The following is a 24,578-nucleotide window of genomic DNA, read 5'->3' as shown; positions in this document are numbered from 1 at the left end:
TTGAAAACACATTATATGATTTATCTTTTTTTAACTTGCTTCTGAAATATATTGTATTGAAAGAGCCTTAGCAACATTATGCCATAAACAACGTGTTATTATTATTATCTCTCGATCTCGCGATCGCAATTCTACAGCTGACCAACTCAACTCGACTGGGGTCCGACTGTTTTACAGGTGTTTGAATTAGCATTGGAAGTTTTATGTCGATTTACACAATCAGTTCTTAGTTTAGGTTTATTTTAATGACAAATTTACCAATTTAGCTAACAAATATAAGGGAAATAGAACGCTTTTAACTGTAGTGTAGATCTACGTGTAGTGCAGTATTCGTCTTCCATCGGGCCCATCGGAGTTTGAAGAGTATCCACGCCTGATCTCCCGGGGGCTCTTCCAGTCAGGGAGCCGATTGCTTTTCGTGCAAGTTCGACCTCGCAAGTGAACAGTAACAACACATACAAAAAGAAGAATATCGACAAAAATATGGCTGCGATTGCTTCTCCTCCTACAAATGGCATTCTTAGACAAACACCTCCAAACTCACAAGGGAGTGAGGCCATAATAGCCAGCAACACAGGAAAGTTCAAGGACAGAAATTCTGACATGACTGCGGTAAGTTTTTTAACAAAATAAAAATTCAAATTGTTAAATGTTTGTCATCCCCTGGGCATTCTCAACTATACTTACTTGGGTGTTGAGACTGGAAGCTTGTCCCTCTTTACTGTTCCATCCTGTCTCAAGTATGGTTCAAACTTAGATCTAGTAATTGCATTAATTGTTAATGTTACTTTCTCCAATACCTTTCTAAATTCTAACTTGATAACTTGATAACTTGAATTGGTTACTGCCTGGTTAATGGTGGCCTGACTACTTCCTTCAATAGACTTGAGTACTACGGTCATGATGGTCTTAATCGTATGATGTAGATTCTAGATCTAGATCTACATCCACTAAGTGACAACTGCAGGCTACACATGATTCGACCCACACATCGCGTCGTGAGTCCACTTTTCACAGTCAGACAGGTTATCCGGGATCAAAAATTAGAAGTCAAACACTGTGTAATAATATGATTATGAATGATTGGGAGTTGGGTGTCCTGGCGCCAGGGTTGGCATATTTTCCGCTTCGGTATTTACTAGTATTTACCACTTTTTACCGGTAAATACTGTCCAATTTTGAACATAATAACAATGGTGGTGAGTATGGTTGCTCTGGTGTGTACTATTTGTGTGTGAGTAATGTATATTCTAAGGAAGAATATTTGTCATTTCTTTGTTTATTTTTTCATTTATCATGCATTTTCTGTAAAGTATGAATAGTGAGTGGACAAAGTCATTGAATTTTGTTTTTGTTTTGTTCACTTTTTTATTTTTTGTCAAATCTACATACTAAAGCAATTCTAGACAACTATAAAACATATTGGTATATTGGAAGACCTCTAGATATTTTGCTCAACAAGTTTGCATTGTTCTTTTCTTTTTAGGCAGGAAAACTTATTTCAATGGAAGGAGAGACAACAAGAGACTGCATGAACATTCCAAGAGTAAGTATCTCTGAGCTACAATCATGGATGAAGAAATTTTAGATATATTCAGTGTAGTTTAAATGAAAAGAAATTCCAAACTATGAAATTAGTAGAAGTTTTATCCTAGACTTCTAAGAGTAAGAGGCAGACTGAGGCAGAATCAACTGGTCATATTGTGCTTGATGGCTTCCACACAAAAAAATACATGTAATGATGTACATGTAGTCTAGACTCTCTATTTATAATGTAAGTCACTTTGGGCACTGTACATGTACAGTATAGATGGGTAGGGTGTGAAGCTTTGTAATTAATCTTTGCCATTTGATACAATTCAAACTGCTTGGAAAGTTGATTTACCTCGACCAAATTTTTAAGAATTCTCAATTGTAATAGAATATGCATGTATTTGCATCATTACTTTTGCCTGCTCTAGAAATTGAATTATATCATAAGTGGGTCACATACTAATTTCTTTTTTCCTTGTTTGTATTCTCTCCTTTCTACAGGTTCAGACCCCACCACTGGTCAAGAAATTCCGCAACACAACCCGACCAGAGCCCCAAGTGAGAAGGGTTTTCTATGGGAAAGCAGAGGACCCAGATATTGCCTCTACAGTATCACATGGTGTCATCACAACAGGTTCATTGAAGGTATGTATGTAAAAGAATGTCAGCAAATTATTTTTATTGCTAGCTTTTGTTCTTTTTATTTAGCTCTTCTTGCTAAATTACAATTTCTTGCTATCAACATTTTTATTCTGGACCCGTTGCCAATTTTTTTTTTTTTTTAATAGTCTGTTGTCAGGGGTTCCATATGTTGTAGTAAACAATCTTAAAAACTGCACATCTTTGTATTGACAGTTTGAAAGCATTTCATTTTATAGCCTTTTATTGCCTTTTTATTTTAGCTTTTTGTTTTATATCCATTTAAAAGTTTTTTTTTTTTTTTTTTTTTTCTGTAGTCTTTTTTATTTCCCTTTTATAGCCTTCATTTAAAGTCTGTGTCTACCAGATGGTACTATGAAAGTCTTAAGATTAGAATTCTATTAACTCTCATATTCTCAGGCTGGAGAAGTTGTCAACCCCAATCCAAAGACTCTGTTTACACAGCGCCTTTCGGACAAGAAAGAGTCTCAATATGCCAGTAAGCAGAAAGCACCGCTTGGCTCATCCCATGATCAGAGACCTGGCCTTCCCAAGGATTTGAACACTCTTGAAAAAACTTTTGGTACCCCAAATATCTTTGGTAAGTATAAACACCATTATCAAACTTTATCAGATGAAGTTACCATAGAGTCCTGTGGATTAAATTGTATTCCTTGCCTGAATTGTAAGCAGCACATTTTAAAATTGTTTGTCACCTATAGATTTGAATGAAGCAAACATAACATCAAATATTTGCACACTCTTTATACTACTTAAAAGACAGAACTTTTGCCAAGCTATCTATACTAGATATGAAATCACTAAGATTTTTTTATATTTTATACAGCCAATGGAAGGTTCTTTATATGAGGCATACAATTGTGAAGTAATCTTGAAAGTGATCCTTGCTTACTAGCTACCATGAAGCAAGCAGCTTCCAATACTGATATTGATATTTTCACAGTCCTATCATCAAATTGACCCCCATCAAAACAATTTTTTTTTAATATATATATATTTTTTTTTTTTTTTGGGGGGGGGTTTCTTGGTTTATCATGTAACCTTTATTAAAATATCATTTTAGAGAACAAGAACATTTTTTAATGAAATGGTTTGTTTTCTTTTGTTGATTTTAGATTGTTCAGCTGGAGAGCTTGTTAGTCCTGCTAAGACCTACCAGCAAGTCTATGTCGAGAGTGAAGAAGGTCGTGAACTCTACAGAAAGACACATCATAACTTCCATGTAGGAGAACCTGTTGACAGGGAGTACGACTGGTCCCAGTACTCAAAGGATGGATTATTTGGCATCCCCACTCCACATGAGAATAATGGCAAGAATGTCGCCCAAACTCTGAAATGGCTGCGAAATGATCATCTGTAAGTGTTCCTTATTACTGATGCTCTGTAACTAATGAACAGTCAAGATTGCCTCCAGATAGATAACAACATTATCTTGGTTTAAAGGGGGAAATGGTTTGAATAATGATTGGCTATCAATGTTTACATAGGTACTGAAAATCAAGATGACAGTATTAAAAGCCAACATAATTTTTAATGAATTTATCTGTACTATTCTGTATTTAAACAATGTTTGTGCTTTTAATCAGTTGAAACATTGAAAACTTTTATTATCCCCACAGAGATAAAGGAACAAAGGTGGTGTCAAAACGTGTAGATGACTTCCGTGAGCGTACCCAGCCTCAACTTGGTATGGTCCATGACCCCATCAAAGAGACCATGACGGTTCCTGCTGACCACTCGTACGGTGTCCTCCTCAAACCAGATGAATACGGGGCTGGTGATCTCATCCATGGGCGTTACCCAGGCAGCTATCTCAGGGGCAAAGATAGGGAGAGGGGACTTGTAGCTGCTATCAGGCAACAGCTCAAGAAAGCTAATTATCACAACTTCAACAACTTACAGGCAGCCTTTAACCATTATGATAAGGTATGACTTGGTTCTTAGTTGTAATTTTTTTGCCATCTTTTGTTGTTATCTCAAATCATGTAAATGTCAGAGGTTGATTATTTCTAGACTATCCCATTGGGAGACTTCTCTAGAAACTTTGTAGATTTACATTATAGAGTTTTGAATTAATTTGTTAGACCGTAAAAGAAGAAGTAGAAATGTTTGTTAATCCATGTGCATGCATTTAATTAATATTCAGATTATGTTGTATGTGTTTGAGTGTGTGTGCACGCTGATATTATTGCTGAAAATCCAAACATTCAAGAATCCCTCCTTCCAGGTTAATGAACTGTGTAACGCACTCATTTACTCTCTATATATAGATATATAGTTAATAGAGAAAATTTTGTCAAAATACAAATATTAAAAGCTGCAAGACAACCAATATACAATGTTGAAGTGAAACCACTTTTTTAAAAAGCAAAGCGAAACATTTTTATATTCTTTGTATTCCTTTTAAAGTTGATATTCAAAATAGTACATGCATGTTCCTATTTTTCTTTACCAGAATGGTGATGGCAAGATTGACATCAATGAGCTGCGGCTCTGCTGTGATCAGTTCAGCCTCCCCATTGAACCAGAGCTCCTGGAGCAGCTCATCCTCTATTGTGATGCTAACACCAATGGCTGCATTGACTACTTTGAATTTGCAAACTTCCTCAACTGGAAGGACAAGATGAATGAAGGAGAGACTCTGACCAACCCGGCATCTGCTGCTGTGAAGGGAGAATCTCAAGAAAGCAAGGAAGGGACTCCTGAAAGGCTGAAGAAGCAGATAGACCAAGCCATCGGGGGTCATAGAACATCGGCTCAGATGATCAATGCTGTGGTCGGTGGAGTATCTACAAAGGGTAAGTTTATCACTGATTAATTTTTGTTTTCTCTCTCTCGGTAGACTATACCCTTTTGATTACTCTCATTCATAGTAGTTCATAATACCTCTTTGGCAGCACCTTCACAGGCCTGTATTCAAGTTAACTATTTACCACAAACCAACTAAGACTCAATGCATTCCGTCGTAAGTTTCTCAGAGTATTCTTGGGGATAACCTGGGAAGATTGTGCTAGGAATGAAGAAGTAAGACAAGAAACTAACACAAGTCCTCTAACATAAATCACAAGCAAGCAAAGAATGATGTAGGGCTTGGCCATGTACCTTACATGGAAGAAGACAGAATTAACTCTTGATTGGAAACCACCAGCTGGAAAAAGAAAGAGAGGAAAGCCAATAATTACATCTTGGAGAACAATAGATAATGACCTAAAAGACAGAAAAATAGAACTAAGCTAAATCAAAGATCAAGACAAAGCTCAAGACAGAACACAGTAAAGGAAACTTGAGGATCAATGTCCTCCACAGGATGCAAAGACCTGAGGGTTGAGGTAACTTAAACTGAGGTTCAGTAGCAAACAAATCTGAAGAAACTCCTTGCAAAGTGCCCATGTAATCAAGTGTGAAATCAGAGAATATTATTATATATTGTTACATTCCCAATTTAAAATAAAGAACTTGTCAGATGTATTGTAGAAGGGATAACATTGATTTTGTTATCACATTTCTTTCTGTAAAAACAGGTTACAGAACGTATGGTGTACCAACAGTCCGCAGTGACATCGCAGCTCCTCGGACTAAACGGATCAGTGACACTAAGAATTATGGTGATGAGTCTGATGCATTCGGTCTTATCAATCCATCCATGTACAGTAACAAGGGTATCTATGAGAAGGACTTCTTTCAGCCAAGAGAACCTGAACAGGCAAGTACAAACATGTAATCAAAGGGCAAGAACTAGTTTTAAATTTTGTTTTAAATCTATAATAAAAAGTAATGATACAACCATTGTTGCATACCCCAGCATTTTTAAACTATTAGGTTGTGTGTGTTTGCTGTTTCAAAATTTATGATTTGAATGTAAATTAGAACATGCATGGGCTTAAGCTATTTGTGAATGAAGTAGAAAAAAAATCCATCATTATTTTGTCACATAACTCAACATTAGTTTTTATGTATGATTTGAAAATTCAGATTAGTAGTTAATCACATAATTATATTCTCTGCTAGAGTTTCATGGAGGTTACAAACAAGTTTGCTACATGTTTTGTTACCTTAGTACCAACATGACTTCCTCACATGTCATATTTGAAATAGTAAGCACAAATACATTACTACATGTTTTCAATTACTTGGTTTGTAATACCGCTATGTAAAATGATTATATTAATTTTTAAGCAATCTTTTTTAATATTTCCAAACAGATCAAAGGAATCTTCTCTGACATCGGAGTGGAGATGGACCCGGAAACATTTCACAAGCTCTGGTCGGTAGCGACCTCAAGGAGTGATCAAGGACAGGTCAGTGTGGAAAGCTTTAGGAACGTCTTAGACGAGGTCCAGGCCTTACAACTAGCTGATGAAGCACAGAACCTAGGAAGACCGGAACTGGTGTAAACCTTGATTGCATTTATTCAAATTAGAGCTCATGCATTATTCATGAGGAAAGACAGATGGACGTAACTATTGCAAATATATTGAGGTTTTCAAAGACCTCCTGCAGAATATATTATGAACTCTAGGAACTCCACTTGTAAGTGACGAGCTAGTGATCAGTACCTTTGGCTAACACATCGTCTCCATCCCAGTGGCTGCCATTTTGCCAAGACCCCACCCAAGGATGACATTAACGTTTAAAAGCATATAACCGGAAAGGATATTTGAGTCAAAGATCCACATGTAAAGTTTTATTTAAAGTGAACTAATAGACTACATTTCTACGTTTGAATTAATGTCTCCAAAGGAATGAAATTAAATTTGGATTATTTAAGCTGTAAATTATTCATTTAAATTTGATTGGTACACAATACATTGTACAGTATATTGCTTACACATTATATTGATCTGTTTGATTTATGCCTAATCTAGTCTTCTTTGTTGATTGATTGTGATTTAACTATGCAACTTGAAATCATTTTCAACCCACCTATATATATTTCATGACTATCAGTATTTTGATTTATCAATTTTTATCATACAGTCTTAAACTATCAGTTTGCAGTTCTGGTAGTTGAAAGAAACATTGAAATATAACTCGTTGATGGTTGATTCATGTCTGTCTCACTTGTTTGAACTTGCATCAAAATATGAATTTGCAGATTATTTTGGTATTCATTCGTTGTGATTGGCTAGGTAGAATATACGAAGATCGGTCATTCATTACTTCTTTCAGTATTCTTCATTATTTTCCATTATTTCATATATTGAGATATGTGCCTTGATGAATTACTAACATATGCAGTAACATTTTCATAGAATCAGGCTTTGGGAAATCATTGAATTTGAAATCCCATCATTTTATGCACTACAATATGTTTTTTTCAGTATTTTCTGTGCTACTGTTTACAACTTTATTACATGTACATGCATGTATTTATGCCTTGGTGCAGAACCCTGCCTAAGGGTCTGAAATGATTGAGAATGCTAAACTTGGTGCATATACTTTAGATGTAGCTCAGATAATTGATGTAAAATTTTATTCAACTATTCACTTCAATAATTCATTACACTTGGATTGATCGTGAGCCATAACGTTTTTTTATTTTTTTTATTTTTGTATATACAAGTCTGATTTGTTCAAACATGTATTACAACTAAGCTGCCTTTCTCAAGTTGATATGAAAATATGATAATTGTCTCAAATTTGGAGATCCGTCCATACTCGCCTCTATAACTTGCATCTGTCTACTAGTATTCATTGATTGTACATGCCTATGATAGTATTAAACCTGTACACCGATTCACTAATATTTCAATCTATGCAAACTTTGAAATCCTGCCAACTTCACAAACATTGATGCGGAACCAGGTGGCACCGTACATTGTACAGATCATGAAACTCCTCTGATGAGTTGCCTTAATTAATAGTTATTATTTCATTTATCTTCCATGATACACATCACTTACAGGTATCGATCTGTAAGAAGACAGCTAGTGAACTAGTTATGTTGATTATAAATTGCAGTTTGAAGACATTGCATCCAATCTTCATGTTATTTTCTGGATTTGATTTTAGATGTTTACCACCTATGCCAGCCTTTCTATTGTCTTCGAATCAAGATGATCTTAACATTTTGCATTTCATGTGAATATGTCTATTATGCAATAACTTGATCTAGACTTCTCGATTTTTGTCATTTTTTCAATTCGTTTTTATGTTGGACAACCTGATGATGCCATCAAAGCTCATAATAGATTATTATAGATAGATTTTGCAACAGATAAGTGGTTCTAAGAAAGTTACTATTAGTATACAGAGAGTCCTATGTAATATATCTAATGCAGTGTTTTGATTGTACATATATTTCTCATGACTCTACATAAACAAGCTAATAGACTTTATGCAAAGGAATTCCATCCAATATTCTTCACAGTGCCTCTCTTTTCCAGATTTGAAATTCCAATTCCAATTTGTTCTATGCACGATTCTGCAAATACCATCATCTTTTATATTCACTATCAAATGTATCTTTAATAAATATGTATATACTATGTATATAACTATTATGAAAATATGGATCTATCATTGTAAAGTATATGCAATAAAAGGAATAAAACAAAAAGGTTCTGTCTTGAATGTTCATTTTGAATTGATATGTTCTTAGCCAGTTGATTAATACAGTTTATTTAAAAGAAAATCATTAAAACTATCCCACAACCTCTTTATAAAACAGCATAATTACAAAGCAAGAGCTCAAGTAAGGTCATGATCTGTTGAAAGCGTGCCTTTCTTTGTGGTTCCGTTGGTCTAACCATAAGCAATGATAAGGATTCTTCAGTGAGCTTTGAAAGTAATGAGAGGACAACTTGTGTCAGGCATGAAAAATGTCTTATCAGCAAAATCCAAGGTACCATTCCATATGCATCTATTACCCGGGCATCACTTCACAAAGCCGTCCCAAGTACAAGTTTACTGACATCCCTCTGAAATGTGTGTAAATCTTCACATACATGCATACCAGTCTGTGAACTTGTGGTTACGACAGCTCTGTGAAATGATGCCCTGTTAATACGAAGTGGACGACCGCGCTAGATATGCCTGAATACCAAGACTATTTTTCAAACATGTATGTAAACACTGTTGCCCATAATGTTGGAATAATTTTTTACCTCTTTCCTTGAATTAATTATGAAAATATGATATATTCTTGATAGATACACATACAACTTGTATCTTCTCAGATCTTTATTGATCAGTAAAGTTTGATTTAAGTTCTGAGAAGGTATAAACTTATTGATGAAGAATAAATCATAATTTCAAAATCATGTCATGAAAATTAAGAGATGACAAACTTATTCCAACTTTATAGGCAAAAGTGTATTTTACAGTTCTTTGTTTTGTATGGGACCTCAATGATATTGATCCTGGACTGCCCCCTCTCCCCTTCACGCCACTCGCCCTCTTCTCAGATGTTACGACATCAAGCTCTAGCCTGCTTCCATGTGGAGTCGTGTTTCAGTGCTCTCAATAAGAATTAATTATACTAAGTAAATAGGAGGCAGTTTAAAAACTTCAATAAAATACACTAAAACACACAGATATCTAAATTTCCGTTTGTGTCAGGATGACATTTAATGTTGAAAACAACCGATAGGCGCACAATGATACAAGATAGGAAGAAAAGAATAGTTTCTTTAAAAATGTACGAAACATATAAAGAGTAGCTTTGCTACGTTAACATAAATTATAGTTACATACAATATCTAATCTTGAAATAATGTCATTAGATTTACATACATGTATTATAGAACATAAAAAGATTCATGGTCAGTTTGTTTAATAAAATAATACATAAGCTTTAAAAATACTGATTACGTTTACGCAAGCATTCATTAGAAATGTAGCAATGTAAAGGACGGGATAAACAAGCCTTTTTTTTTTGGTACCTTATTCTTATTTCTCTTCTGGTCATCAATATAATTGTGTTTATGATTGGTTAAAGCTTATGTTTAGTACAATAATTTGATATTAAGAGATAATAGCACTAAATTGAATGTACCATAACATGATTACAACTATTAAGTTGTATTGTTTATACAGTGTTTATTGTTGGAATAATTGTGCCACAAGTCACCTTGTCTTATAGTTTAATTTGTTTTGTTTTTGTAAATAACACAATGAGTTTTTTCTCTAGTCTTCGTTTTTTATCAATTACTATATGAAAGAGATGACCATTGTGCCTGAAATTTACGCAGCTTTACTTGAGGAAAATGAATAGAATTATAATCTACATCTTATCATGTTATGCAGAACAAAATTTAGTATTGGCACATTTATCTGATGAATACTTTATGGTAAACAGAAGGAGAAAACAAAATATTTATGACCGTAGCATCAATCTATTAATATCACAATTTTTTTTCTTGAACACATACAGTACCAATGAAATTACACCTTGAATTTATAATTCTGATGTAATTGAAGAAGAAAAAAATGGTGTCACACACAAACTTATCCATGTGCAACATACAGTTTAGTGTGCTTAGTGCACAGAAGATCTTTGGGTAATACTTGAAAACTTCAATACAGGCCACTGTATACATTATACATGATACACTAGCAAGAATAGAGAACATGGAAAATTTGCATGGAATTTATACAATGAATACACCAAGAAAGGGGAAGAAAATTGTAAGAGATTTAACAGCTTTCATTTAAGGCTCTAAATATGTCAAACTAAAAAATTGAATCTACAGCACAATAAAGCATAACACGTTACAAATAAAGCGCACAGTTTTGCTCAGAGTTAGAACACATCCATGCACATATTATCTTATAATTGGCTACAATCCTATAATATCAATGTGATGCATAATGGCTAGATAAAGAGAAGAAACTCATTCTAATTTAAGGCTATAGTTAGTCGTGCAGAGATTAAAATCATTTTCATCAAAATGAGTTGAAAGCTACGAATGTATATACTCGGCATGATCTCAACTCAACTCACATCAACTACATGAACATGTATAATTATTACAGTTTCCAAAATATCTATATCTTTGCAGTACCAAACATGCTTACATGCTAATTCAGACACATACATTCAACTATCTATGGAACTATTAAAGTCCGCTAAATGATACAAGTACTTGCAGATTGTGTTATTTTAAAATTTTATAAAATCACCACACACACATACAATGTTCCCTTCTGTGACAGCTTAATACTACATTGTTTACTACCACTGGACCAGGAGTCATTACAGGGCTAATACAGCATTCATCTACAAAACATTGATGTGAAGAAAGCTAACCTCTGTTGTTAGGACTATACAAATGAGCGTACCCTCAACAGGATGGACGACATCATATTCTGATTGACCTTTGACATTTTCTGCAGTTTATCTTCCTCCTTGTGTAATAATGCATACTGTGCATTCAAATATCGGTTCTTCAGATTTGATGTCAAATGTGGTGGATGGAGGATGGACGACCCCTTCAGGTACCGTCTCCATATCACCTTCAAATGAACTTGAAAATACAGACTGAAGAACTGAAACCATGCAGACATTGAACATTCAAATTGACAACTATTTACAACGTGCTTAGAAGAATACAGAAATCATGATTCAGTAATTTGCCATTTCATTCACTTTTTGCTTTCTCTTTCTTACACTACTTTAATAGTAACCATTACCAGCAGTTATACAATTTTGTGAAAATTCCAGCATTAAAATCCTTTAAAATACAGCTCTATTCATATTAGCAGCACACATTATAATGTAGCAAATCAGCAATAAAGGTTTCATTAAAATTCATACCATGAATACAACAACTATTTTATTGTATAGCATGTATAGCATGCACTAAACATGTCATTAGTATTCAAAGTGCACATTTCTTAAAATTCATTATTTCATTATAATAAAACCTCTCAAAATATCTTGATATTTGCCATTCTCTTCTACTGTAATCATAACAAAACTCTTTGTGTCTTCATTTTCATTACTAAAAACAATGCTAGCTTTCTCATGAAGCTCACTGTACACTACACTATCTGACAATGTTGTCATTTTGTAAAAACTTACATTATGAAATAGATGTGAATATCAGAAATATACGAGTTATTCCTGATTGGAATTCCAAATATCTAAAAGAAATATCAGAATTGAAATTGTAAAATAGTATATTAAAGAATATCAGTTTGAGAGAAAAAAGATGGGTTCTTGCGATAAGTCATGCCAGTGACTATTACTATCATTCAAGGCTTATTGGGCATTCGCTGTGAGTGAAAAATGTGCCAGTCTGTGCTTTTTTGAAAATAAAGATTTATAATCAGCTGGAAGTCTTGAATTTGAAGGATTTTACAATAACTACTTTTTGAAGCCCATTTCAATTGACACCTTCCACACTACTTCGTCATTGACAGATACTAAGTTTGCAATGGGCTTTACTCTCAAACAAGGATACAGTGTGATTTTGGACGATACATCATTTAAATTTACGGAAAGTACTTTTATCAATGAAAAATACATTAGAATGGTACTTATTGAAGAAAAAATTTATCACCATCATTATTGCATACTTAGAATAATTTGTTGACATTTCATTATTAGCTTAATCATTTATAGAAAAATAGCACCAGTAATAACAAATAATAGTACATACATCTAGCAACATGCAAATATCACTAAAATTCTGCACTTTTTGTCACTCACTATATTACACTTAGCACTAGAGATACTTCAAGTAAAATGGCATTATAAAATTCAACGGGAAATATATTGTAATATTTGTTTCTATAGATCTATGTCCAATTTATCCTTTGGAATTTGCACTTGTGCACCACAGTACACAGAGTGGGACTGAAATTGAATTCAGTGCCCATGGTGATAATACTGTCCAAAAGCACTTTGAACAGTTACTTCTAGCTGTTCAAGCTTATTACAAAATTAGCTTTCAATTTCAATTTCAATTTCTTATCACTAAAGTTCTAACTAATATTATCATATATAACTAATGATATATAAGGCAACTAAATTTAAGTCAATTTGGAAGGTTTTGTCACATTCTATGTGACCCCTTCACTCTCCTGGGTATGGCATGACAATTAAGATGAATTTATGCCTTCCCAGATGAAACTAAGAGCTCTCGTTTGGATTTCAGCAAAAACAAAGTCTACCCTGATATTCAGTTTAAGTAAAAACAATATTTTGAGAGCTTTCACTAACTTGTTTCTCTGATATTTCTGCTTTTACGACAACCAACTTAATATCAGGATGACTGCCTCTTTAAATACTACAGGTATTCTACTCTTTACGCAGCACCGGTCCATATAGATGAGTGTTCTAAGAAAATTTCACATTAAATGTGATAAAAGTAAGCCTTTGAGACTTATCACAAGTATGCACTGTATAACAACATCAAGTGTTTACACATGCCAGTGTTTTCTTAAATATTAAAAACAAAAATGAAACCACATGGTTATGAAAAGAATAATACAAATAGGCTACGGTAGTGGAGAGCAAGGATTTGAGCTTGCACCTCATAATACTTAAAAAAGGGAAAAACCCTGACTTACTTTACAATATTATCTTGCCGAACATTTCTCCAATTCTTTGGTGAATATATACACTCTTAAAAAGATAGTTCTCTAGATTTTGATGACTTTTACTTGAAATGCAGTATTTTGTCATAAAATCTGAGAGATACATGTTATGCATACATACCTGCAAGGCTACAAGTGTTAAACATTATTCATCTACTTTAAAATACAGATTTTAAAAGAATCTTGCCGCATATGTGAAAAAAAAGTAATGCTGTTGGCTACTTGAATAAAAAGTATGGTGATTTCTTTCTTATTCTCTTTTAGATAATAGATCGGTGCAGTACTATATACAATAGAAAGTTCTCATTTATCAATATGACATGCAATTAATACATTTAGTTATGTAAAATGACACAGAAATCCCTTTAATAACAAATGTCAAGATGTGACTCACTGTACAATCAGAAAACTTTAGCGACATGAAACTCAGGTGAATTGTTGCGGGTGACCAGTTTCATGGCAAGAAAGTTAGCATAAATTTAATGTTGTGTCGACTGGGATCCAATTATTCACAAATCTGAACCACTCAAAAAAGTTTGTGAAAATTTCTTAGGATGCAAAAGTTTCAGATTTCACAGTTACTGAAAGTGTACTTATTTTGTTAATGAACAATTCTAAACTGAATTTACATGTTAAATAAAACTAGCAAGTGCAATTTTTTTTTTCGGTTTAGTTTTTGTTTCTGATTTTTGTTTTGAGTTGGCTTTCATATATACATGTATAAGTTTTGTTTTTGTTTTTTCTTTGTTTCTCTGCCCATGCATACCTTGTCATTGAATGACCACATGGAGACACATTCTAAACATCTTCAATACAGTATTTTAAATCTGACATGATAACCTTACAACCCTTTCTGAAAAGAGCAAATATGCGTCTCATATGTTTGTATTGTTACACTTTTATCACGCAATAATTGATAACTCATGTATTTTAATCACCAATCATGCTCTAAAACAATGTCCTAGATGTGAAAAATAAAAACAGGCCAACCATTTAAAAGTTCCATCTCACAAAATCAACAACTACATGCGCACAGGCAAAACCTGCAATAAACCCATAGGTCAGTGGCAAAGTACATGAAGTATCTACCTCAGGTTTTATCTGTAAGTGGCACCACGTAGAAGTGAAGATGCATGATGAGCTACTCTAAAAAGGGCTTTCCTGTCTACTGTGGGAATACAGGGAATCTCATGCCCATTCCTTCACCAGCGTTGCCCCAAGCTCCCCAAGGGTATGGTGGATGGGACGGGTTGTTCTGATGAGGGGGCATCTCTAATTCCTTCCCTTTCTTCTGTCTCATAAGATGCTGGTTCATGTCCGGTCTGGCTATGAGTGGTATCCCACCTTGATGATGGTGATGGTCCATGTGGTGGCTATGAGCGTTGCCTGGTCGGCTATCAATTGTAGGGGAAAGTCCCTGTCTGTCCATCAGGTGACTTCCAAGGGATCTCTCAATCAGCGGCATGGCCATGGCACGTTCAAAGTGGGAGTGGGAGTTATGGTTGCCTCCACTGTTTGCGCTGCTATTCCCTGCTGCTCCATTCCCAGCATGCCTGTCCATGTTAATGACAGATCTCTCTATATGGGGGTTTCCTAGATGCTCCATGTTGCTCTGTCCTTCACTGTGGTTTGGTCTGGAGTGGGTGTCCATGTTGTGAATGGTTGCGCTCTGTCTGTCTATAGATGCATGCCTCTCTCGATGGGATCGGTCATCTGTCCTACTCTGCATGGGTGCTGCCCTGTTGCTGTCCATCCCAGGAGGACTGTCAGAGGAATCCATGCTAAGATCCATACCTTGTCTGTCAGGGTTGATGACTAGACCAAGTGGGAGATGATTCATGATAGGATTGACCATTCTGCATTCTGAATACTGTGACATCGTCGGAGGGTTGTTGATCACTGTCTGGTTCCTAGTCTGGGAAGCCTTTCTGGATGATGTTGCTCTCGTGCCTTTGCTCTTGGGTAGACCCTCCCCGCCCATTTTTGGACGTCCTAGATGAGGATTGGCACACTTGCCGACCTGGACGCCATGGTCTCGCTTCTTGTGCGTCTTGAGAGAGACGTTATGGGTGAAGGCTCGCTCACACAGGTCACATTTATAAGGTTTCTCTCCAGTGTGTTGACGCATGTGTGCATTGAGCTGTGAACGCTGAACAAATCCACGGCCACATTCCTGGCACAGGATAGGCTTCACATCTCGATGGATTATATCATGCCGTTTCAACTGTCTCTGGAAGAGGAATCGTCGGTCACATATTTTGCAGACGAATGGAAGGTTACCTTGGTGACGGAGTTGATGATTCTTTAGGTATTTTGCCTTTCTAAAAACATCGCCACATAGCTCACACATGAAAGTCTTGTCTTCTTCTTGGGGTTTGGGAGGTTTCTCCATGTGACGTTTCTGGTGATTGCGTAGCAGGTTGAGACGTCTATAAACTTTGTTGCACTTGTCACATTTGTGTTCCTGCTTAGGCTTGTTATGTAGGAACTGGTGTTTAGGCAAGCTGTATATACTGACATATTCTTGGCAGTCTGGGCATTCTATCATGATAACTACCCAGCCTTGAAGTTCATACAACACATCAACATCTTCTTCTAGATTGGTAACCTGGGAATCACTCTGACGATCTTTAAAGAGAACATCTGTCTGGCCATCTAGAACAGCCACCGCTCTACGATCGCCACCTCCAACTATGCCATCCTGCTTGCCTTCTTCATCTGTCTTCTTACTCTTGGTGTCAGGTTCTCCATCATCCTCCTGAGCATCCGCTTCACGAGAAGAAGCATTTGCTTCATTACCTACCAACAAAGACATATAACCTCCCTTCAGAATCCCCCCACCCATAGGAAAGCCATCTCCACCTCCTTCCCTCTCATCCTCCCCTCCATTCTTATCATTACCAAGCTTCAATGCTGACGTACCCTCACCATCACCTCCGGGTGTATCCGTCATGTTCTTCAAGACAGATCCATCATCTCTACCTGCTCCTGGAGTGGTTTGTGAAGACTCTGGAAGCTCTGGCAGACTCCAAACGACAGTGAGGCCGCATCTCTCTAGGTGAGGTCCTAGGGATGTACGGAAGCCTGAGATCTGGTCTGCATGCTCGTTCTGGATATGATCAATCACCTCGGTGATGAAACTCACTTCCACAAGACAGATCTTGCACTGGAACCGCTTGGTATATTTCATCATCTTCTTGATGCGACAGCGATACCACGTCTCACCCCTAAAAAAGGAAAATTGAAAATGCATCTTGTATAACATATATGCTGCATGAATTAAATCACACTCATCTTAATCAGAGCTGACACAAAAGAGAATTTCTTTTTTCAAAATAATTTTGCTGTATGTTCAATGGGCCATACAGATTAAAACCTCTCATGTTCAGTATTCATGGTAAGTGGGATTATGAAGAAAATGGATAAACTTGACAAAATACATCAGCCAACACTCTCAATTACATTTCATATGTGGGAAGAATATATATATATATATAGTAAAGAAACTGATGATTACAGCAACTTGCCATAAAATAAATATATGAACTAAATAAAATTAGGTAGGAGCCACTCTATACATGTGAGTATGTTGTGAACAGTTTCAATAAATGTTTGAACAAGTTCATGACCAAAAGCCATTAACTCTATAACTACTTCAGAATCAACATTCATATTGTACACTTACTTCAATCTTGTTTTATCCAAATATTTCCTTTTCTTAGGTGGTAGCTTATCTCCCCTTTTGATCACACGTTTCCTTCCTCTCTGACCAGCTTTGGGCTTGATCCGTTGGGTTTCTTGGTCGCTCAGCTCACCATCACTGAACTCTGTATCAGCTGCAAGTTTTGCTAGGCCCTGAATACACAGAAATAACATCAAATTATGTGCTTATAACATGGGTGACTATGATGATTGGTCTTTTTTTTCCTTCTTCTTTAAATAGTTTTTTTTAACTGGGTTTTTTAAAGCACTTTCTAAGTTGATTATGAAAAAAGAGACCAAGAAACTCAGACTAACAAGACATCATAAGAATTGATCTGTCACACCCCAGTTAGGCAATGCTTGCACCCAAGCATAAAAATGAGGCTAAGGGTTGCCATGACATATTAAACACAAGCTCGCTTTCATTCATGGGACTGTGTTTTTTAGAGTGAGGTTTGTTTGCAATTCTTTTTTGTTTTGTAGTGCTGAAAACTCAACTTTTAGGGATTAAATCAGAAAACTGTGAAAGTGGGAATACCCATGGGTAAATTCCCCTGACAAAGGTTTTAAAATATATCAACCAATCATCTCAACCTTCAGAGGTATCTCCTAAGCAACTCCGCATGTAAATATGTCTTGTAGTATCATATAGCTATCATTACAAGAAGTAAGTATCAAAATTACCCTGGGCTTTCTGCGACCTGCAGGGGTGTAGTCACCATCGGCATCATCATCAAAAAATTCACTGATATCATCATCGTCATCATCATCCTCTTCATCATCAGACCGCCAAATGATCTTCATTTCCTGAGTAAAGGTACAGAAGGAAACATTTTAGTCGGAAGTAAAAATGATCAATAAAGCAATAAGCAAAATACCATTTCAAGACACGTAAATGTCTGAAAAGTCTCTTACAAAAATAGACCATGAAGAATTGTAGCAAGCATTTATCATAATTTTGAAATGAGGGAAACATCATGAATGGGTGTTTGAATAGTCACAAAATCTCTGCCTTTATTTCAACAACATGGTACCATCAGTACAACATGTCAGACCATCATTACGTTCTTTCCTTCCTCAAACTCCTCTGTTTTGTTATTCACTACTTATCTTTACTTCTCTTTTTGCATTCTTCCCTCTCACAGTCATCTTTAAATCCACATACATTGCTCCAATTTCCTTCATTAGCATTGGTTATACGTATTGATAATTGTGGATGCTAATATCAATCATGTCCTCAATTCCTGGCTTTCCAATATCAAATAGCTTTAGCTAAACAGCCATTACTTTCCTTAAAGGGATCCGGTAACTTTGTCTCAGATTCTAAAACAAAATTCTGGATTTAGCTCATGTGCAATGATAATTATAAACCTTTAGGTTAGTCAGGAACCCCATGACTTTTACAAGCCGATCGCCCGTCTGATTATCAAGATAAGTTATGATTGGAATTACAAATTTTGAAAACCGTTCGCCTGACGGTTTTCATAACACTACAGTCTATTGGGGAAAACGAGTATGGTAAAAACCGGTCACTCAAAGATTTTTACTTTTTTGAGGCACTTCTTGATCATTTTGAAGCGCAATATTTTTAGTGCTTCAATATTACACCATATCACAGACACTGATAACACGTAGGGCCGTGTATCTCAGATTTTACATTGTTAAACGATCCCTTTAAAGAAAATAATTTCCATCCTATACAGGTGTAGGTGACTAGACTTGGATCTAAAGAGATAACTTTCAATAAAATACCATTTTCAAAGGCATGATCATTGGGTATTGGTATGCATTCAAGCACACCCATTACAATTGCTGCAAAACTGTGGAACCACCTTCTCACTACTTTGAAGATAGCTAAATCTCTAGACCAGTTCTAGAAATATCTAAAGTCCCATTTATTTTGCTACAGATCATGGATTGTATTGGCCCAAACATGTGGATCAAGTGTGCAGCGCTTTGTAACCATGCAAGGGAAATGTGCTTTATATGAAACACTTCCTGATTTTGATTGGATGAGCATACTCACCCTTGGTTCTATACGAGGCACTTTAGAAACCTTCCTCTTCGTCTTAGCCTGCCCTCTCTTCTTCTTTGCGGCCTGCTGCTTCTTGATCTTAGCTTTCTTGATGGCATCCCGCTGCTTCTGTAGAGCTGCTCTTCGCTTAGATTTCTTGGACCGTGAGTCACTGGTCAGCTTGACCTGAAGGATGTTGGGTTTGTATACAGGACGACCTCTACTTGTCATTCGAACTGGAATCTTGACAGTAGGGGGAGCTGGCTCATGTCTGTTAGATAAGAAAAAAAGAGTGTTAGTAGTTAATCACTGCCATCCAAAGATTGTATTGTTAGACCTGGGACACGTTTCACAAAGCATTTTTTCAATGACAAATGTCAAAAATCAGTGACAAATTTGTTGATAATCAATCAGAAGCAAGGATTTCAGAAGCTTATAACAAAAACTGTCATTTGTCACTGATGACATGTTTTGTGAAAGGCCCCTCTGAACTGTGTCATATTCAATGATGGAATCAAAGAGGTCTACTCCAACAAGTTTCAAGTCTTGTAATGATTTTTACTTGTAGTAAAAGGCAAAAGCATAAGTGCATTTTTACAGAGGCAATATAAAGATTCAATTGAGCTTAATTTGTTGAATTCATATCTTAGTTCTCACCGGAATATGTACTTAATTTGACCATTTCTTTCACCCGCAACCCCAACTTAATGCTGGTATCACTATGTGACAGCTCCACAGTGACGTTTTTCGTTTGGGGTCCGGATTGAAATGTTGGGGTCTATATACATTGAGCACTCTGTGGGGTCCTGAGCTAGTTTTAGGGCAGCCATATGCCTTGGGTGCATGTTAGTGTCGAGCCCTGACTATATCCTTGCTTTCATTAGCTTTACTGAAAATAAAGAGAATCAATCCTTAACCACGACTGATTAGATGCACTGATTTAAGAATGACATACCAACCTTTGTTTGGATTTCTTCTTCTTCTTCTCTTTTTTCTCCAATTGTTTGCAATTCTTGTGGTCTGACCTAAAGAGAGAAAATTGCAAAGTGTACCGATTTCAAATTTTCAATTTCAAATATAGGCAATTTATTTGGTCTTACAATGATATCACATCAAATATAATTTTAACAACACAAGGGCTGAAAAAAGAGAAACTACTCATTTTACAACATTTGTTTGCATATGCCACATTTCACTACAATTTACAGGTGCATCCTCCCATCCATGTCAGTGAATTGCAATGTGTGATGTTAGACCCTAGACTATACACCAAGGGAATCAAAAGCTTTAATTGGTTTTCACAGGTTAGAATACCAAGGTTGATTCTTGATATCTTGTTTCCAACCACTTGTTTTGCCACCTACATTTTACTTTTGTTTTGTTGTTTGTTTGGTGTGTTTTGTAAAGAAAAGTACCAAAATATATTGAACAATATCATGACTAGTTTGATTTAATAATAATGATAATAATAACAATAATAAACAATGATGGTGGTTTCTTGTAAAGGCAGCGCACATGTCTGTCACAATGTGACACTCCTGGCGCTCCAACATTATTACCCCAGTCATAGCTGGCGGCCGGACATGTAGCGCTGTGGCATATAGGTATCCATTTACACCTGTGTAGAGAGTGGCAAAAGTGGATTAATGACAATGTCTACAGTCGGTCTTGCCAAAGGACTTTAGTGCCACCTGGGATTAGAGCCCCAAACCCTTGGATTGAGAGTTAAGAGAGTGCACTGAAAATTACAATGAATAACTAAACTTCAAAATAGAATGGGGAGGGAGGGAGGGGGGGGGGGGGGATTCACTCAACATTCCTAAAATATGCCAATTTGACAATAGCAATTAATTTAGTGTATTAAGCTTGCACATGGAATCACTTAATTAGCGACACTCCATGTGTATGGGCGCTCCTATTTACACTGAATACTGATTGTTATCATTGTAAAGTCAGCATCAAGTTGGCAATACAAAATCGGCGTTAAGAAGATTAGCACAAGTAGGCACATTCATGGGGCACTAGAGGGCGCTTTGCACGCGTACGAAAATCTGAAAGGCCTTGGTGCGGTGGGTCGGCAATAATCAGCCCAAAACTTGGATATGGGAGGGTGGAAGGATATATCTTTTTTATAATGTTACCCGGTCTTACCCATAACCATCCTATGTTTTATCTAAGTAGATATAACATGCGAGTACGAGAAGAGAAACATCCGGCCCATTACTGATTCAACTTTTTAAATATTAGCCTAGAAATGACCACCAAACGGAAAAAATTGACATTTTTTCCGACAAATCTTCATAAAACTAGGTACGGTAATAAAAATACGATTTTCTGGAAATTCAGGTGTGATTTTTTGGTTTCTTTCAAGTATATCTCTGCGCATTGCAGCGCCAATTTTCTTCACTGCTTCAAAATCACCCTTGAAATTTTTTTTGCAACGAATTTGATACGAGGTCCGCGAGTGTTCACCGTTTCTTGCTTGTTGAAAGTTTGGTAATACATAGTTTGCATTGACTCGCGCACAAAAAAATGGCTCGAAAACAAAATGTCAAATGAAGAAATAAACAAGCTTTTGTATAGTTATAAGAGATCTACCGAGGTTTCTTTGTCGATTTAATTTATTATATAGTCTCAATTAGAATTCAGAATTATCTCACTGAAAAGTTAAGAAACTGACGATGTTCTCGATCGTAGTTATTTTCATTTTGCCAGCAGACGATCTAGCGTTTTTTTGGCAAAAAGCTAGCCTGTCACCTTCCCACGACGAACCTTTCGAGTTCCGCTAAAATTGCGCGCTGTGGAGCTCCGAAGGTGCGTTGGTCTTGCTGGCAAACTTCCAGCCAGCTAGCTCCCCACTATGGACCTTTCATGGTATGGCAACAGTGTGTGTGTGAGGTACGATTTTGGATTAGAGAACGCACGTAACGCAACCGCGCGCGTCATTTTTAGCTGTCGAATGTCTAAGGACATTTTTACATGTACGATTTTTAGGACAGATACTTGGCAGGGCTGCCAACTCTCAAGCAATCTGCGTGAGTCTCACGCAATTCACCCAATTCTCACGCTCTCCCGCTGATCATAGGAATTCTCACGCTGAACCCCGAAAATAGAAACTAAAAAAAAAATGTCTATTATATCGGATATTCAATATCCCTGCCGAAAGTTTCAACATTTTTTAAACCACAAATTGCGATTGGCTTATCCTGCGTGCGCGAGTGACGTCGTTACTTTAATATGAAGCGGGGTTTTTGTGCGAGACACGACAAGCGAATGTCGATGCCATGGCCCGTCATCGCTGTACATCGCCCAGTTGGCTCAGTGTTTGCGATCGGATAATGGGCCTGGGCCGTCCTCTTGGAATAATGCACTAACAAATGTGGAAGTTTGTATTTTTTCAAGGTCAGTGTACTTCATGAAATCAATTAACCTATTTGAATCCTGCCTTATGTATTTGTGGAATCAGGGTTAAAGTATACACCAGATTGCACCATTTCAATTGCAAAATTGTAAAAGTTCCCTACCGTGGAAGGGGGGACACCCCCCTTCCACACCATCCCCCGCCCCTCGGGCGCTTCGCTCCCTCGCAATGTCTCACTCCAAACTCTTTCCAAAGTTTGGCAGCTTGGTCAGTTTTCTTCTAATATCTTTGGTTGTACAACAATTAAAAAAAATAATTTCTTCAAATTTGCTCCTGACTCGGTTCAGACTAATTGTCTGATGTGTTTTCAAGACAATTTTTTGAATATATTTTTTTGCATGAATTTGCCTAGCACAAGCCACAAATTAATCTCACTCGTCCAATTATTTCATACCTGTCTCACTCTCACTCAGCTCAGTCACAGTGACTGTGTTTACTATTGTCATGTTAAAATCTTGAGAGTTCAGACATTGACACTATGATTGGTATGTGTCAAGTTAAAATATTCTGAGCTGACAAACCTTAATCCTTATTCACAACAAGCACACTCAGCTCTGCAATAAACCAAACAAAATTATCCATATATGGGACCTTCTTCTTCTTCTTCCTCCGTTGTTCTCGGAGATCTGCAGTTGTATTCTGCAAGCGTCAGTGTTGGTGCCTTTCGTCTCCAGCTGTTGACATTGTAGTTACAAACATTCAAGTGGGAGAGGAAAGGATAGAGGTACGGGCAATGTGAATTTTATGGAGGAAGAGTAGAATTAGAGTGTTCAGTCTATCATATAGAATTGATGGGAGCATGAGGTGGTTGGGAAGAAGTATAGCTTTTGTGAATGCAAAGCCATCATTGAAGTTGAAGTATGAGAGGGTGGTTTCAGAAAAGTGTCTGCTCTGCATTTCTCCGATGAAGTCACTTCGGTGTGACGCTAGGATACTACAGGAGGCCACAAAGTGGATATTATCCTCATCTTCCTGGTGGCAAAGACGGCAAGTGGTTGAGGTTGCTTTCTTAATGGTGACAAGCCTAGTTTGGGTTAGGTATGTGTTGCATGCCAACTGTGATCTTATTATGATCGCTTGCCTCAGAAATAAACAAGTTATTTACCAAAAATTCATGAGGAACCCTGCGAGCCGGGCGTCGCTTTTGATGCCAGAAATACCCAGGAAATTCTTCATATTTGACCATTTTCCGAACTCATCTTCAAGTTCAATACTTGAAGACTCGATTGTTATTTGTTGACGTTGACATTCAGTTTCTTGAGGTGCATCTTCGGAGGCTTCTTCCTCTTTTATTTCCACATCCAGTGCACTTGCCTGAACTTCTTCGCCCGTAGCATCTTCAGCCGCCTCCATATTGTCTATCTACATAAGCTAGTCTTCCATCAAGGCGCCTAATTATCGATAAGGCGCGGCGAATTGGGGGTGGGGGAGGCAGGGGTTAGGAGGGGTCTGTCTTATTACTTCTATTTTTATTTCCATTTTATGTCCTCTTATTTGTGCAAACATAGAGCACATTTTTTTTTTTTGTGTGTGTGTGTGTCCCAAAATTTTAAAATTTGTTCGATCGATATTTCGTTTCGTTTGGGTCACCCATTACCACATTTTTTTATTTTTATTTTTTTATATTAAGAAACAAAACAAAGGGGGGGGGGGTTCCTCCAAAACGCATACATAAAAAAGTTAAAGGGGTGTTCAACCCTCCCC

General features: G+C 36.6%; 2 protein-coding genes across 2 annotated transcripts; one reads left to right on the top strand and one right to left on the bottom strand.

The window, feature by feature from the left end:
• The first annotated feature begins 96 nt into the window (after positions 1-96).
• Positions 97-8,752, top strand: LOC578680 (EF-hand domain-containing family member B). Its single transcript, XM_778838.4, has 9 exons — positions 97-612; positions 1,487-1,546; positions 2,035-2,178; positions 2,593-2,773; positions 3,309-3,549; positions 3,813-4,119; positions 4,649-4,991; positions 5,715-5,896; positions 6,396-8,752. The coding sequence occupies exons 1-9, from the start codon at positions 484-486 to the stop codon at positions 6,585-6,587; spliced, it is 1,779 nt and encodes a 592-aa protein (XP_783931.2). The 5' UTR covers positions 97-483; the 3' UTR covers positions 6,588-8,752.
• Positions 8,753-9,733: 981 nt separating this feature from the next.
• LOC100888106 lies at positions 9,734-24,248 on the bottom strand. The gene is made up of 6 exons (XM_003728576.3): positions 23,980-24,248; positions 20,413-20,478; positions 19,466-19,724; positions 18,124-18,246; positions 17,423-17,592; positions 9,734-16,964 (listed from the first exon to the last, which is right to left on the bottom strand). The coding sequence occupies exons 1-6, from the start codon at positions 24,225-24,227 to the stop codon at positions 14,903-14,905; spliced, it is 2,928 nt and encodes a 975-aa protein (XP_003728624.1). The 5' UTR covers positions 24,228-24,248; the 3' UTR covers positions 9,734-14,902.
• Between the last annotated feature and the right edge of the window lie 330 nt (positions 24,249-24,578).

This window comes from Strongylocentrotus purpuratus, unplaced genomic scaffold (assembly GCF_000002235.5).
Source record: "Strongylocentrotus purpuratus isolate Spur 01 unplaced genomic scaffold, Spur_5.0 spur5_scaffold_7, whole genome shotgun sequence".
Taxonomy (NCBI): Eukaryota; Metazoa; Echinodermata; class Echinoidea; order Camarodonta; family Strongylocentrotidae; genus Strongylocentrotus; species Strongylocentrotus purpuratus.
Note: the sequence above shows the minus strand (reverse complement) of the source record. Positions and strands in the feature narration are given on the sequence as shown.